The 17,349-nt window shown below is 41.0% G+C and overlaps 2 gene segments (V, D, J or C); both read right to left on the minus strand.

Moving 5' to 3' along the window:
• Positions 1–11,834: 11,834 nt before the first annotated feature.
• Positions 11,835–12,299, minus strand: LOC126024542 (immunoglobulin kappa variable 1-9-like). The segment is given in 2 exon segments: positions 11,835–12,154; positions 12,245–12,299. Coding segments are annotated over 2 exon segments (369 nt in total).
• A 2,911-nt stretch (positions 12,300–15,210) lies between these two features.
• Positions 15,211–15,687, minus strand: LOC126024543 (immunoglobulin kappa variable 1-39-like). The segment is given in 2 exon segments: positions 15,211–15,530; positions 15,633–15,687. Coding segments are annotated over 2 exon segments (369 nt in total).
• Between the last annotated feature and the right edge of the window lie 1,662 nt (positions 15,688–17,349).

Consider the following 17,349-nt stretch of genomic DNA (forward strand, 5'->3'; position numbering starts at 1 on the left):
ACTGGGATTGAGTCTGTACTGAGAAACCCAGTGTTTTTGAGGATCCTGAGCCAGGAGCTCTAGGACTTGCAAATTAGAGGAGGTTGGGCCTGCTGGGCAGGCAGAAAGAGGGTTTGTGTGGGAGCAGCACAGCTGAGGCAAGGTGGGGTTTCCTGTCTCTCTAGTGAAGCAGATCTAGCCCTCAGAGAATATGCTCATCCGTACATGGCAGGCACCAGTGTGACTGCTGATAAATGGTGTCCTCTGGGGTCCCTGAGAGTCAGGACCCTGCTTCTTGATCCCTCTGCCACAAAGAAAGACTCTATCAACTGACATATATAAACACAGTTTGCCTTACATGGAGCTGACTTGGTTTTAATCTCTGTCATCCCATATGGTCCCTGAGCCTGCCAGAAGTAACTTGTAAGTGCAGATCCAGAAGTAACTCCTGGGTGCAGCTGGGTCTGACCCCCCCCCAAATATGGCCTATTATAACTACTTCAAATTTTTTCCCATAACCTCTGCAGGACCCCTGTCTCTATTGACAAATTCCTCCCAGAATTTCTAGGATCCAGGCTTTTTTCTTGTTGGTTATGGGGTCTCTCTGCCATCTACTGGCTACTTTATGATTCAGCAATGAGAAGACTTTTAGGGGCTGTTCCCAGTGATTCTGAAAAAGACTTTTCCCAGGTTGTGACACAGACATCACCAGACCTGTCTGTATTCTAAGTGACACCCACACAATGAATGTTTCCTCTCCTTACTAAAATAGATAACTGTCAGAGAAGAAATGTTAGAGATATCTGGAAGTTAGAAGAGATTTATCTAACCAAAGGCTACTATTATCACTGGTTAACTAGCATACACAGCAGGTGCTAAGATCAACTTGAGAAGCCACAGGTGTAATTCCGGAAAGAATCTCATGCACGTGAAGGAACTTGCATGTGCAATGACAGGTGAGCAGAGAGGGAATGTTGGGAAGCACAGGGAACTTGGGTCCAAACGCAGAGTTGTCAGCTCCACTTCATGTCTAATTCAAAGTCATTTGGAACCATAGATGCTGTTTCATTGAGGATTACTCAGAGAGCATCAGCTATAAGGACCACAACTGAATTACTCATGATTGAGAGTAAAACTTATTTGTGAGTTTTGTATTCATGAGTATGAAATCCAACTATAATATTTCAGCAGCTAGAGGCCAATAGCACTATTTTGGGTTGTTTTGGTTAGAGAAAAAATACTCTGGGTCTCAGTTCTGAAAAACATGCATTCTGCCTAGGCTAAATGATTATTCCTAGATTCCTTTCTGTGACAATGCAATTGTACTTCTCACAATAGTGTGACTGTGCCTATTATGGTCTTTGTATCCTTGAAATATGCCCAGACCACAGGTACCTCCCATGAGCCCCCACATTCACTTTTCTTACCTGGACACCAGCTTATGATCTAGAGGAGTGAGAGCCCAAACATAGGGCTCTAAGGTACATGGATATGTGCATACTGCTGGGATTGGTTTTGCTATGACCTGAGTGTTCTCCTGTGTTTATGGGGATGGCAATACAAAGCAGGGAAAGGAGAGCTGAACTCTTCACTTTGGAAAGGCATCATGATTTCTTTTGTAGATATGACCTTATAGCTAAATGGTCTTGGGGCCGGAGTGTGGCACAAGCAGTATGGCATTTGCCTTGCATGCAGCTGACCTAGGACAGACTACAGTTCCATCCCCCCACACCCCAGTGTCCCATATGGTCCCCCAAGCCAGGAGCGATTTCTGAGTGCATAGTCAGGAGTAACCCGTGAATGTCACCAGGTATGGACGAAAAAACAAACAAACTAATGAAACAAATGGTCCTGTTACAGGAAAGAAAATCTAAGGTCAATCAACATGGTCATAAAAATGGTGGATTTTACCAATCCAGAAAGAAAGAAAGAAAGGTGAATAATGAGGGATCTGCTGATACAAGAAATTTTCTTAAATTATGATGTTTCAGACATTACTCTGAGAGTCTCAACTCAAGGCTGAGCAGGCTGGAAACACCAGTCTTGTGACCAAGGGCTGACTAGTGTTAGACATAGCACAGGTTGAAGAAATTTTCCTCTTTTATGTGACCCATAACTAGCCTAGAATATTCATGAACACTTTATTTGACAAAACTGAGTTTAAATGTTATTTCATACTCAAGACTGCTGAATACAAAACATCATCATCCCCGACAGTAATTCTCACTTTCTTTTTCATCAGTTTGAAGATGTATTTTTATTTTTGTTCTTTTAAAATTGCTTTATTAAAGCACTGTGGTTACAAAATTGTTCATTGTTTGTTTTCAGTAATCAATGTGTAGCACACTTCACCATAACCTGCCAGTTATGTCTCCAGTTTCCCTCCCACCCCACCCTACCACCACGTTGGTCTCTAGGGCTGTCAATTTGCTTCTTTCTCTGTCTCTGTCTTTCCTCTCTCTCTCTCTCTCTCTCTCTCTCTCTCTCTCTCTCTCTCTCTTTCCTTTTAGATATTGTGGTTTTCATTGCCAATTACAGTTTAGGTACAAACCTTCCCACATCAGAATTTTCCTTGACAAAGAGGACATATTTTGTGAAATGCATTCTGAGATGCTGTATCTGTTTATACCTGCCATCACACTCTGATGTGATGTGGCTGACCTAGGACAGACTGCAGTTCCATCCCCCCACACCCCAATGTCCCATATGGTCCCCCAAGCCAGGAGCAATTTCTGAGTGCATAGCCAGGAGTAACCCCTTCATGTTATTCTCATAGAAGCCTGTGAACACTAAATAGTTTCAGCCATCCTGAGTATCCTGAATAAGCAAATAATGCTGGGTCAAAGATGCAAAGCTGCTATGGTTCTGCAGAGTTGAACTTTCAGCTCAGACCTCAGGTTTCCTCTACATCTACAAAGCCTTGATATATTTCCCATTTGTATCACTCTACTCCCAAAGAATTAAGCTTCATGTTTGTAAGCATCATATATGTAAAGCATTGTGTTTGTAAGAAAATCAATTAAAAAGTATTTTTCCAACTAGAGGATGTTCCACATTATCCTGACTTACATGTAGGATATGCACAGAAACCATGATCTCTAACTACAGAAACCTGACACCAAAAAAGAGATTGTGCGGAAAAACTTTGACTGGGAACCACCAGAGAATGACTCAGGGGTTGGACAACCTAGTATGCCTGGAGTCCAAAATTGGTCTTACGCTAGAATACTTCAGGGGTATGGTTTCCTGCGACAAACCGCTCAACCATCAGAGGGCAGCACTCAGGTCCTCCTCCGAAGACAGGTGGGCAAGGGATCAGCGTAGCAAGACTCCAAGTCTTGGGGTGCCTGCGAAAGTGGCTAAGAGCCTTTTGGCTTGAGCCTCAGCTACAGAGCAACTGCACTTTATTTCTCTAGAGTTTTTTTTTTTTATACATTTAATAGCAGGATATTGGCAAAAAAACTCAAAATACATCAATTTTCAGATTCCTCATTTCAAACACTCTTATTAACAATTTTCTAAGCATTGCTGACCTCATTAAGAATCAGATCTAGCATATTTCAGGGAGGGACTTCAGAGCATAAAAACCGGCTAAGCTTTGCAAAAGCCTGGCTCCCTGTGTGTGACACCAGGCGGGGAAAATCCGCGAAAGTACACCGGCCCAGTGGGACTCAACTGTGAAAGACTGTGAGTGTGATCTGTCTATGTCTGTCTACTGTCCTCTTGCGTGAAACTCTTGCGAGTGGGGCAAGGAGAGGCTCCAGAAACCTCGCTCGCCCAGACGCCATTTTCAGGGAGGGACTTCAGAGCATAAAAACCGGCTAAGCTTTGCAAAAGCCGGCTCCCTGTGTGTGACACCAGGCGGGGAAAATCCGCGAAAGTACACTGGCCCAGTGGGGCTCAACTGTGAAAGACTGTGAGTGTGACCTGTCTATGTCTGTCTACTGTCCTCTTGTGGGAAACTCTTGCGAGAGGGGCAAAAAGAGGCTCCAGAGGAGCACGGCCGCTCCGCTTCGCTACGCGGCCGTGCACTCTTTCTAAGGAAAGAACTCCATTGCAACAAGAAGGAAAAATCACACTAAGAACGGCGCTATATCACAGAAGCAAACATTTCTCTCTGGACTGTCTTCTCTGTTGCATACTCGGGCCTAAGATTTGACCCAGTGTGAGGTTTCATCCACAGAGGACTCCCCTCCCTTAGAGGCAAGTCAGCCCATCCAGAAAGGGAGGAGCCAGAGGAGTGTGCTGCCTACATCATATAGACAATGAATACCACCACAACACGTAGAAAAACCCACAATACAAGTGTGACAATGGGGAAACAACGCAGGCCAGCATCAGACATAGAGAATGAAGATGACAATTCTGAGGACCAGATAACGACTGACCAACTAATCAACCTCTCAGATAAGGACTTTAGACTAGCAATATGGAAGATGCTCAACAGACTCCAAGAAACCATGGATCGAGTTGAACAGAACACTAATAAGAACCAAGAAAATATGAAGGCAGAAATCACAAAACTCCAAACTGAAATAACATGTCAACTAACAGGACTGAAAAAGTCAGTAAACGAAGTGAATGACAAAATGGATAAGCTCTGGGACAGGGTATCAGAAGCTGAGAATAGACTTGGTGCTGTGGAAGATGAGATACATAACAATTCCATACAGCAGGAGAGATTGGACAAAAAACTTAAAGCAAATGAGCAGACAATGGAAAAATTAGTCAAAGAATGGGAACAGACGAAAATAGAAGTCTATGATAAGATCAACAGAAACAACTTAAGAATCATTGGAGTCCCAGAGACCCAGGAAGAAAATTTCCAGGAAGAATCAATGGTCAAGAACATCATTAAAGAGAAACTTCCAGAGCTAAAGAATATATGTGATCAAATCCTGCATGCCCGAAGAGTACCAACCAAAAGAGACCCCAGAAAAACCACCCAAAGACACATCCTAGTCACAATGACAAATCCCACAGATAGAGACAGAATTCTGAAAACAGCAAGATCAAAAGGGAAAATCACGTTCAAGCAAGCTTCCCTGAGATTTACAGCAGACCTGTCACCAAAAACACTCAATGCCAGAAAGCAGTGGTGGGACATAGTGACAAGACTGAATGATAAATGAATGCTTCACCTAGAATACTATACCCAGAAAAACTCACTTTCGGTTTGATGGAAGAATACATGTTTCACAGACAAAAAACAGCTCAGAAACTTCACAGACACAAAACCAGTCTTAAGAGAAAAACTAAAAGACCTAATCTAAGACAAGACTACCCAAAAGACACACCAAATTTTGAAATAAAGATGGCGTTAAATCCCAGGACAATTCTTTCTCTCAACGTCAATGGACTAAATGCACCAGTTAAGAGACACAGAGTGGCTAAATGGATCAAAAAACTCAATCCAACCTTCTGCTGCCTACAAGAAACGCACCTGAATAGTCAGAACAAACATAGACTCAAAATAAAAGGCTGGAGAAAATTATCCAAGCAAACAACACCCATAAAAAAGCTGGAGTGGCCATACTAATATCAGATAATGCAAACTTATACTCAGGAAGGTTGTAAGGGACAAAGACGGACATTTTATATTAATCAAGGGGTACGTAGAGCAGGAAGAATTCACTCTCCTAAACATATATGCACCAAATGAGGGGCCAGCAAAATATTTAATACAACTGTTGACAAATCTGAAAAATAATATCAACAACAACACAATAATTGTGGGGGACCTTAACACGGCTTTGTCAACACTGGACAGGTCAACCAGACTGAAACCCAACAAGAATATACTAGACCTGAGGAGGAAATGGAAGAAAGAGGCCTAGTGGATATATATAGGACACTCCATCCCCAGAAACCTGGATACACATTCTTCTCCAATGTACATGGGACATTCTCCAGGATAGACTACATGCTGTCACATAAAACATACCTCCATAAGATCAAGAGGATAGAAATTTTGCAGACTACCTTCGCTGACCACAAGGCTCTGAAATTATTTGTGAACTCCAAAGGGACTCAGAAGAAACACTTTAACACCTGGAAGTTAAACAGCCTCATGCTCAATAACCAGTGGATCCGAGATGAAATCAAGGAGGAAATAAAAAGGTTCCTGGAAACAAATGACAATAAAGACACAAACTCTCAGAACTTATGGGACACAGCAAAAGCAGTACTGAGAGGAAAATTTATAGCTTTGCAAGCACACATCAGGAAGGAAGAAGGAGCTTACCTGAGTAGCTTAATGACACAGCTAATAGAACTAGAAAATGCTCAACAAAAGGACCCAAGAATAGGAAGACAGAAGGAAATAACAAAGCTGAGAGCAGAAATCAACGAAGTGGAAACTCAAAAAACAATCCGAAAGATCAACGAAAGCAGAAGTTGGTTCTTTGAAAAAAAAAACAAGATTGATAGACCACTGGCAAACCTAACAAAGAAAGAGAGAGAGAGAAACTTGATAACTCGTATCAGGAATGAAAAAGGAGAGATCACTACTGATATGACAGAGATTCAAAGGGTAATCAGAAACTACTTTGAAAAACTCTACGCCACTAAAAATGAGAACCTGGAAGAAATGGATAAATTCTTGGACTCTTATAATCTTCCACGGTTGAAGGAAGAGGATGTAGCATATCTAAACACCCCCATCACCATTGATGAAATTAAAACAGTAATCAAATGTCTGCCGAAAAACAAAAGCCCAGGTCCAGATGGATTCACTAATGAATTCTATCAAACTTTCCAAGAGGAACTACTGCCAATCTTGGCAAGACTCTTTCATGAAATTGAACAAACAGAAACACTTCCAAATAGCTTTTATGAAGCCAACATCACCTTGATACCTAAACCAGACAGAGACGCTACCAAAAAAGAAAATTACAGACCAATATCACTGATGAATGCAGATGCAAAGATCCTCAACAAAATCCTGGCAAATAGGATTCAATGCCTCGTTAAGAAGATCATCCACTACGATCAAGTAGGTTTCATCCCAGGAATGCAAGGCTGGTTTAACATCCGTAAATCTATCAACATAATACACAACATCAATAACAAGAAAAATAAAAACCACATGATCATATCAATAGATGCAGAGAAAGCATTTGATAAGGTCCAACACCCATTCTTGATCAAAACTCTCAGCAAGATGGGAATGGAGGGAACCTTTCTCAATATAGTGAAGGCCATCTACCACAAGCCAGTGGCAAATATTATCCTCAATGGAGAAAAACTGAAAGCCTTCCCTCTAAATTCTGGCACAAGACAAGGCTGTCCTCTCTCACCACTCCTATTCAACATAGCACTGGAAGTACTTGCTATAGCGATTAGGCAAGAAAAGGATATCAAGGGAATCCAGATAGGAAAGGAAGAAGTCAAGCTCTCACTGTTTGCAGATGACATGATACTCTACTTAGAAAACCCTAAAGACTCTATCAAAAAGCTTCTAGAAACAATAGACTCATATAGCAAGGTGGCAGGCTACAAAATTAACACACAAAAATCAATGGCCTTTCTATATACCAATAGTAATAAGGATGAAATGGACATTAAGAAAACAACCCCATTCACAATAGTGCCACACAAACTCAAGTATCTTGGAATCAACTTGACTAAATATGTGAAGGACCTATACAAAGAAAACTATAAAACTCTGCTCCAAGAAATAAGAGAGGACACACGGAAATGGAAACGCATACCCTGCTCATGGATTGGCAGGATTAACATCATCAAAATGTCAATACTCCCCAAGGCATTATACAGATTTAATGCCATCCCTCTAAAGATACCCATGACATTCTTCAAAGAAGTGGATCAGGCACTTTGAAATTCATTTGGAACAATAAACACCCTCGAATAGCTAAAGCAATCATTGGGAAAAAGAATATGGGAGGAATTACTTTCCCCAACTTTAAACTGTACTACAAAGCAACAGTTATCAAAACAGCATGGTATTGGAATAAGGATAGGTCCTCAGATCAGTGGAATAGGCTTGAATACTCAGAAAATGTTCCCCAGAGATACAACCACCTAATTTTTGATAAAGGAGCAGGAAATCCTAAATGGAGCAGGGAAAGCCTCTTCAACAAGTGGTGTTGGCACAATTGGATAGCCACTTGCAAAAAATTAAACTTAGACCCCCAGCTAACATCATGTACAAAGGTAAAATCCAAATGGATTAAAGACCTCGATATCAGCCCCAAAACCATAAGATATATAGAACAGCACATAGGCAAAACACTCCAGGACATTATAGGCATCTTCAAGGAGGAAACTGCACTCTCCAAGCAAGTGAAAGCAGAGATTAACAGATGGGAATATATTAAGCTGAGAAGCTTCTGCACCTCAAAGGAAATAGTGCCCAGGATACAAGAGCCACCCACTGAGTGGGAGAAACTATTCACCCAATACCCATTCAGATAAGGGCTAATCTCCAAAATATACAAGGCACTGACAGAACTTTACAAGAAAAAAACATCTAACCCCATCAAAAAATGGGGAGAAGAAATGAACAGACACTTTGACAAAGAAGAAATACACATGGCCAAAAGACACATGAAAAATGTTCCACATCACTAATCATCAGGGAGATGCATATCAAACAACGATGAGATACCACCTCACACCCCAGAGAATGGCACACATCACAAAGAATGAGAATAAACAGTGTTGGCGGGGATGTGGAGAGAAAGGAACTCTTATCCACTGCTGGTGGGAATGCTGTCTAGTTCAACCTTTATGGAAAGCGATATGGAGATTCCTCCAAAAACTGGAAATCGAGCTCCCATACGATCCAGCTATACCACTCCTAGGAATATACCCTAGGAACACAAAAATACAATACAAAAACCCCTTCCTTACACCTATATTCATTGCAGCTCTATTTACCATAGCAAGACTCTGGAAACAACCAAGATGCCCCTCAACAGACGAATGGCTAAAAAAACTGTGGTACATATACACAATGGAATATTATGCAGCTGTCAGGAGAGATGAAGTCATGAAATTTTCCTATACATGGATGTACATGGAATCTATTATGCTGAGTGAAATAAGTCAGAGAGAGAGAGAAAAACGCAGAATGGTCTCACTCATCTATGGGTTTTAAGAAAAATGAAAGACACCCTTGTAATAATAATTTTCAGACACAAAAGAGAAAAGAGCTGGAAGTTCCAGCTCACCTCAGGAAGCTCACCACAAAGAGTGATGAGTTTAGTTAGGGAAATAACTACATTTTGAACTGTCCTAATAATGAGAATGTATGAGGAAAATGGAGAGCCTGTCTAGAGTACAGGCGGGGGTCGGGTGGGGCGAAGGGAGACTTGGGACATTGGTGATGGGAATGTTGCACTGGTCATGGGTGGTGTTCTTTACATGACTGAAACCCAAACACAATCATGTATGTAATTAAGGTGTTTAAATAAATTAAAAAAAAAAGAATCAGATCTAATTTTACTATTTCTAAACAATGGCACTTTGGTGATTGTCTATATTAACTATTTGATCTAAGACTAGTGGTTAATGTGGTTAATCTTTACTTGATTTTAGAAACCTGCCCAGCCTAAGCTGTGAGCACAATTTTTATTATATTTTATACGTTATAAATCCACAATTTTAAATCTATGTCTGGGGGTCCAGGTTTAGGTCTCCAATCATGTACTGCTTTGGTCCAAGCCTTCCATAGCCTTCTTTGTCTTTTTAGTAAATCCATTTGTTCCTGTGTAAGATGACATTAAAGAGGCATTGCTCTTAATAATATTTTCAAAAAGGGCAATCTATAATAAAACACTCTTTTTCCTTCATGCACCACTCCTGTTATCAGCCTCATCATACACTCCTGGATAAGGTAAGGGATTAGGTGTAGTTAATCCTATGCTAAGTGGGTCATAGTCTAGTCCTATATATAGGTGGTTCCCATCTGTTGCCCTATATTAGATATAACGAATGTGTGCCTTTCTTTTTCTTAGGAACATAAGAAATCTTGTTTCCTTTACCTGATCTATTTCTGCCTTATTATAGGGACACTCATATGAATCTGTCACAGTCCTTCAACTGTCTCCAGCTGTTAGGTTTTATACTATGGGCATTTCCCTAGATTCTTCTATCAGAGACTAGTCTACTTATAACTGATCCAATGTTGTGGCTAAATGATTCTTACTATTATTATTCTTTTTTATTGTGGCAAAGTGAATTAAAAATCTTTCACAGTAATATTTAAAGGCACATAGTAGTAATAAATGAGGGGCATTCCCACCACCAGTGTTGTCCTCCCTCCACTCCTGTTCCCAGCATGCATCCCTCTCTCCCCTTCTTTACTCCCTGTAATGCTAGTGCAACTGTTCCCCCCATGTACAGCTTGATGTAGATTAAGTATCATTTCTGTTGTCGACTTTGGATTTTGTGTTCAAGTCTGATCATTTTTTATTTCCACCAAATAGATATACAACTGTCTGGTCTTGGTACCATCCATTTTATTCTTAAGAATATTACTGATAGCTTTTAAACAAAATTCCTTGATTTTCTGCTATACTTCTTTTTTAAAATATCATTCTCAGAAGTTTCTGTGTGATTTGTAAAATCATTAATGTGTTCTCAAATAATTATGTTGTGGATTTTCTATAGAACCCAGTGTCCCCAGGTTACTGTAGCATAGAGTAAGAAAAACGAACATCATAAGAAAAACAATCATCATTGTTCCCAGAAGCAATACATAACGTGGGGATATTTTCTTGCTTTGGGATCACCTGCGACTGCTCCAGGAGACTAACTTCCATGAAGCTTTGGCCTCAGGACCAAGAGCATGGCTTTTGCCATGTCACACAGACTCCACTGGAGCTGCTGTGGCAGTTTCCCTGTATTTAGGCAAGGCTTTTCCTTTCTGTTTCCCCCATATTTTGCTGGGCCTAGGCAAACAACAATTGTCACTCTCACACTTTTTTTTTACTGTATTTCTTTAACTCATCCTTAAAACAAAAAAGAAGAGCTTACTAAACCTTCTGCTATTGTTTTAATGAGTTCATTGGTGATACAATAATTTTCACAAATATACTTCCTACTGAACTTCTTTTCTTACCTTTCTCTTCCATTTTTTTTTAGTTATTTTTCTATTTTCTACTTTTTTTAATAGCTACGCTTTAGGCCATCTTGAAACAAATATACTATGATCAGTTATGTCCACTATGTGATGCATTTTCTTTAAATAAATTTATTAAAAAGAAAAAACATACTTTTTATTACAAATAAATTCATTAGTAAAAACCAATACTAAAAAAAAAGTGGGACCAGAGAGATAGCACAATGGAAGTGCATTTGCCTTGCATGCTGCCAAATTGGGGAGAAACTCTTGTTAGATTCCCTGCATCCCACAGCCTGCCAGGGGTGATTTCTGAGTGCAGAGCCAGGAGTAACCACTGAAAGCTGCTAGGTGTGCATTAAAAACCAATCAATCAATAAAGTTAAAAAAAAATAAAAGAAAAGCTATTGAGTTAGCAGCATGCAAGACAGACTTCTCCATTCTGTGCTATCACTCTGGCTTCTCAGTATTAATTTTTAAATAGAAATTAGAACAATGATTCCTAGAATAGGTGTAGCCACTATTTCTTCCACATGAACTCTGAGTAAACCTGTAAAGCACATTCTTAAAAAATAATCTCTAAAAATTAAACCAAAAATATCTATAGTCAGTCTATATAGATGGGATGAGAGGGAGAATATAAAATCTAAAACTTCTTCTTGAAGCTTTTACCATATCACAGTGTAGCTGCATCTGACACTCTCTCAGCAGGTGGAGACAACAGGAACATATGGGGCCTCCTAGCCTCATCCAGCTCATCTCTGGGGGTTTATGTTCGGGCCTGTATCACTGTTGGAGGCCAATAACCACTCTGTTGACAGTAATAAGTGGCAGCATCTTCAGACTCCAGCTTGCTGATGGTGGGAGTGAAATCTATGCCAGATCCTCTGCCACTGAACCGGTAAGGGACACCTGTTTGTAAATTGGTGGCTCCATAGATCAGGAGCTTAGGAGCTTTCCCTGGTTTCTGCTGATACCAGTGTAAATAAATGCTAATGCCCTCACTGGCCTTGCAGGAGAGGGAGACTTTCTCTCCCAGAGATGCAGACATGGATGGAGACTGGGTCAACTGGACATCACCCTTGGCACCTGAGAGAGAAAATAGAAACACTCATCATCACCATCACCCTCAGTTCCTTTTCCTGAAGTTCAGGGAGCACTAAGCCAATGAACCCTCACCTGGAAGCCAGAGCATCAGAAAGCTGAGGAGCTGCACAGGGACCTTCATGTCCACTGTATGTCCTGACTGGGACAGAGCCTGCACAAGGAGACCCAGTGCTCTTGAGTATCCTGGGCAGGGAGTTGTGAGACTTGCAAATGAGAAGGGGCTGGGCCTGCTGGGCAGGCAGAGGGGTGGAGGGTTTGTGTGGGAGCAGCACAGCTGAGGCAGGGTGGGGTTTCCTGTCTCTCTAGTGAAGCAGATCTTGCTTTCAGAGATATGCTCATCCACAGTGAGACAGGAGGCTACCAGTGTGGCTACTGAAGAATGGTGTCCTCTGGGGACCATGAGAGTCAGGACCCTGCTTCTTGATCCCACTGCCACAAAGAAATATTCCATCAGCTGACATATCAATACAAAAAAGGAAATTTACGTTTTCCTTTGTTTTCAAGCCTGTGGATATAATTGTGGTCATGGAAACTTCTTTTATAAGGTCAGAGCAATAATAAAATATGTATGCATTTGGCCTTTCATGTTGATTCCTGGCATCTCATATGGACCCCAATTCTGGAAGCAATTCTGTAATCCTTTATCACAGAACCAGTTGTAAGTGCTGAGTACTGCCTGGTATGACCTCCTAAACAGAAAAATATTTAAAATTGAACAATTTATTTCACAAGCCTCTCTCACTATGGTCCTAGAACCTATTGATTGGTCACTGTGAGCAATACTCTGTCATCTGCTTGAGCAATTCAGTTATTGAACTCAGTGATGCAAAACTACTCTGGTACCACCTTGTGGGAACCTACAGGCCTAGATGAGGGGGTTCTCTGCAGCCACTGCTCTAAATGGGTCCCAGTTCCTGATTGGCTGAGCTCACACAGAAAACTATTTCCTTGGCTATGAAATCACTATCGAAACTATACAGATCCACATGGTGAAAAGGAACAAGAAAGAGAGGCTGGCCATGACCACAGTTTTTATTGGAAAGATAAAACCATTCCCATGGGTGGGGGCTAAGATAAAAATCCTATATAGATTTTCTTCCCACCCAGTTGGGTCTTTGACATGTAAAAGAGGAAGCCATCATTGTTAAGGGTGAAGGCCAATACGTCATAACAGTTTAGAGTGAAGGCTAATTAATTAATCCATGATCTAGTAGGTATTATAGAGTATGACATCTTTTGAGACCTCAATATTGCACTGGAATCAGATGTGTGGACTCATCTCCAATGTGTTCATGGGCTAATTTTTTCTTCTCAAAGTCTTGCTACTGAAATTGTGCTGCTGGATCAGATGAGGCTAAATCAGCTACACAAACTGAGCAAAGTTGTTATCACATTTCCCTGGTCACAGTCATCTTCCCATGAGTTCCCCACATTCCCTTTCTCAGCCCGAGTCTGAACTCAGAGTATAGAGGTATGAGAGCCCTTATTCAGGGCTCTAAGAAACATAACTCAGTACATTCTGCCTAGAGGCATGAACCAGTTTTGCTAAGGCTCTGAGGGTTAATGAAAGTTAATAATGGGTTAATGAGGACAGAACACAAACCTTGGAAAGCAGAGCTGAATGGTCTTTGGAAAAGAAATAAAAAATTGTACCATGAATGGCAATGAATTGTAAATTTTATCATTTACATAGGGAATAATTTATCATAGGGAATTAAATATAAGGAGAATCAATATTGCCTGAAACTATGGTAGACTGTTAACCTACTAGAGTGGAAACATATGACAAAGAAGTAATCTCACCCAAAATGATTTTCACATATCTCTATTACCCTGAGAGTTTCAAGCACCGGAGAAGGAAAGAAACTCCATCATTGTGATCCAGGTATTTACTTAGGAGGTCTCGATAATAAGACATTGAGCTGAGTATAGGAAGCTATATTTTTCCTCTTTTTATTTTTTTAATTTTTGGGGGAGAGGGTCACACCCAGCAGTGCTCAGGAGTTACTCCTGGCTCCACGCTCAGAAATCGCTCCTGGCAAGCTCAGGGGACCATATGGGGTGCCGGGATCGGAACCAATGACCTTCTGCATAAAAGGCAAACGCCTTACCTCCGTGCTATCGCTCCAGCACATTTTTTCTCTTTTATATGATCTCTTCTCTCCATTTCCACTAAACTTCATTTTATATAACAGATTTAATAAACCTAGGCTTATTTAAGTAAATAGATAAATTTGTTTAAATGAATAATTTAAATTTCACATTTAACGACAGATACCATATTATCTGTCACTCAAACAGACTTTTGTTTGTTTGTTTATTTATTTATTTGGTTAGACTCACATCACTGGTGTTCTAAGCTTACTCATGACTCTGCACAAAGAAATCATTTCTGGTGGTGCTCAGAGGACCATATGGGATGCTAGAGATAGAACCTGGAATGGCAACACGCAAAGGAAACACCCTATTGGCTATACTATAGCACTGCCCCTAGTTTTTCTATAAATGACAGTTTAGAATCAAATTCCCACACTGGAAGCAGCAAATCTGTGCCCATTCCCCAAGCTCTGCATGTCTGACACCTGCAGGAACCACCCTCTGGCCAACATCAAAGGTTCCTTGGCAGGGTCAGATGCACTTTTTGAGATGCCTCTTTAGGGGCTACACAAGGTGCATATGCTTTCACACTTTTGTGTGAGAACATTTATTTTTGTAAAAAGAAAAGAAAAGAAAAGAAAGGCAAAATAATGGTTTCTAGGCTGTCTATAATGACAGTTACCACACATAAGATTCTGGATGACACTGTTACACACATTCTTAAAAATAATAATTCGTATAATAAATTACTAGATCTATTGTCATGTTAGTGCTATGGGAATTAGAGCGGGAAATAATAGAGCCTAAAATGGCCACTTTTTCTTTTTTTAAAAGCTTCCTTTTCATCATAGCATGGCTACATCTGAAACTTGCTCAGCAGATGGAGGCACCAGGATGAGCAGCTGGTTCCACCCAGCCTCACCCAGCTCATCTCTGGGGGTTTATGTTCTGGCTTGTATCACTGTGGAAGGGGTAAAAAAATTCTGTTGACAGTAATAAGTGGCAGCATCTTCAGACTCCAAGCTGCTGATGGTGAGAGTGAAATCTGTGTCAAATCCACTGCCACTGAATCGGGAAGAGACCCCTGTTTCTAAATTGGTGGCCCCATAGATCAGGAGCATAGGAGCTTCCCCTGGTTTCTGCTGATACCAGGATAGCGCATTGTAAATATTTTGATTGGTTTTGCAAGTGATGGTGACTTTCTCTCCCAGAGATGCAGGCATGGATGGAGACTGGGTCAACTGGATGTCACCCCTGGCACCTGAGAGAGAAAATAGAAACACTTATTATCACCACTTATCATGCTTTAGATCCTTTCACTGAAGCTCAGGTGGCACAAAGCCCAGTGAGCCCTGGTTTTCACCTGAGAGCCAGAGTAGCAGTAAGCTGAGGAGCTTCACAGGGGCCCTCATGTCCACTATGTGTCCTGACTGGGACTGAGCCTGCACAGGGAAAACCAGTGTACTTGACTGTCTTAAGCAGGAAGCACTGAGACTTGCAAATGAGAGGGGGGCTGGGCCTGCTTGGCAGGAGAGGGAGGGAGGGAGGGAGGGTTTATGTGGGTGCAGCATTGTTCAGGAAATGATGGGGTTCCCTAGGGAAGCAGAACTTTGCCCCCAGAGAACATACTGTTTCAAGATACTTCTTGAAACAGGAGGGCACAAGTGTGGGTACAGGGAGGTGTCCTCTGGTATCCTTGAGAGTCAGGATTCCTTGATCTCTTTGCCCTAGTCTGCAGTATGTCACTATAAAAACACTCCAATAAACTAAATGATCAGTGATTTTTTTATCTGTACATTTTATTAAGGGTAAGTAGGTTTCCTGTTCACTGGAATATTCTAATATTTCTCTATATATTTAAAATAAAAATGTTTATTTTACAAGCATTCTATTAATTGCTGCCAACTCTCAGACCTTGTGGTGTTTTAAACAACAGCTCAACTATCTGATCTGAGAGTCAGTGCAGGGGTCCAGGTAGTCAAAGCTATTGTATTGTAACACCAGGAAATATCAAAGCTGTACCCAGATGTGCTCTGGGGCATGAGGTTCTTAGAGACACACTTGACCCAATACATCATTGCTGAGTTATCAATCTCCTTACCAGTCCGTGACATGTGTTAGGTAAGGAATTGCCATTTACCCCCTGCAGTATTGGGGTTATTGTGATAATATGGAAGTGTGTGTCTTGGGTTTGATCCCCATATCACATACGGTCCCTTGAGCACTACTACTCCTGGCTATCCACCTGAGCACTGTGGGTGTGTCTCAATAATAAAAAATTCCAGAGAGAGCTACACTGAGGGAAAGATCATAAAATTGTGAGATGATTTATAAACTAGAGTTAAGATAGAGAATATGTGATATTCTCATCTGTGACTCTATGAAGCCTCTATCCTCCTTCACTCTGAGAATCTCTCTTGATTTATTCTTCAGCCCTCAGGTCAGATTACCTCTGCATCTGCAAGGACTACTTCCCTTTCCAGCTGAGTAACTGACTGAAAATCCCTTTGGCTTTCTAGAACTCTTTCATTATTTCTTTCACTTTCCTGAGCTGACACATAGAAACATGTCCAGATGAGAAGGGAAACAGTCCATGGAGACCAGTCCCTCATTGAATATACAGTGTTCCTTCATATGTGCATCCCTCAGCCATTCAGTTCTTGACATTTCTAAGAGATTAGAACTCTTAGAGATCAAACAAAATGTTTTTAGGAGTTTGAGGAGATGATAACCAGTAATGGTTTCAAAACATCCTCACAAGTTTTGGGATTCACAAACAATACAAAGGCATCTTTGTGTGGTGCAAGAGGGCTCCTATGGGGTGCTGACAATAGTGGGGGTGAAGCGTATGGTCCCACAGGAGAATCATCCATCTGAGAAGGTATGGTATGGTGTTGTATGAGTTGAGTGAGCACCCCCTCCATTACACTACCCAAGCTACATCACTGACTCTATTCTAGAGTGTAGTCATTTGGAACTTCGAACTCAGCTATTTGTTCAGAGTCCCATGTTTTCCTCACAACAGAATAAAACACTCTCAGTTTACAACAAGTAGTCAAGATATGCTAGCCCGCAGTTCA

This window comes from Suncus etruscus, chromosome 12, assembly GCF_024139225.1.
Source record: "Suncus etruscus isolate mSunEtr1 chromosome 12, mSunEtr1.pri.cur, whole genome shotgun sequence".
In the NCBI taxonomy this organism is placed as follows: domain Eukaryota; kingdom Metazoa; phylum Chordata; class Mammalia; order Eulipotyphla; family Soricidae; genus Suncus; species Suncus etruscus.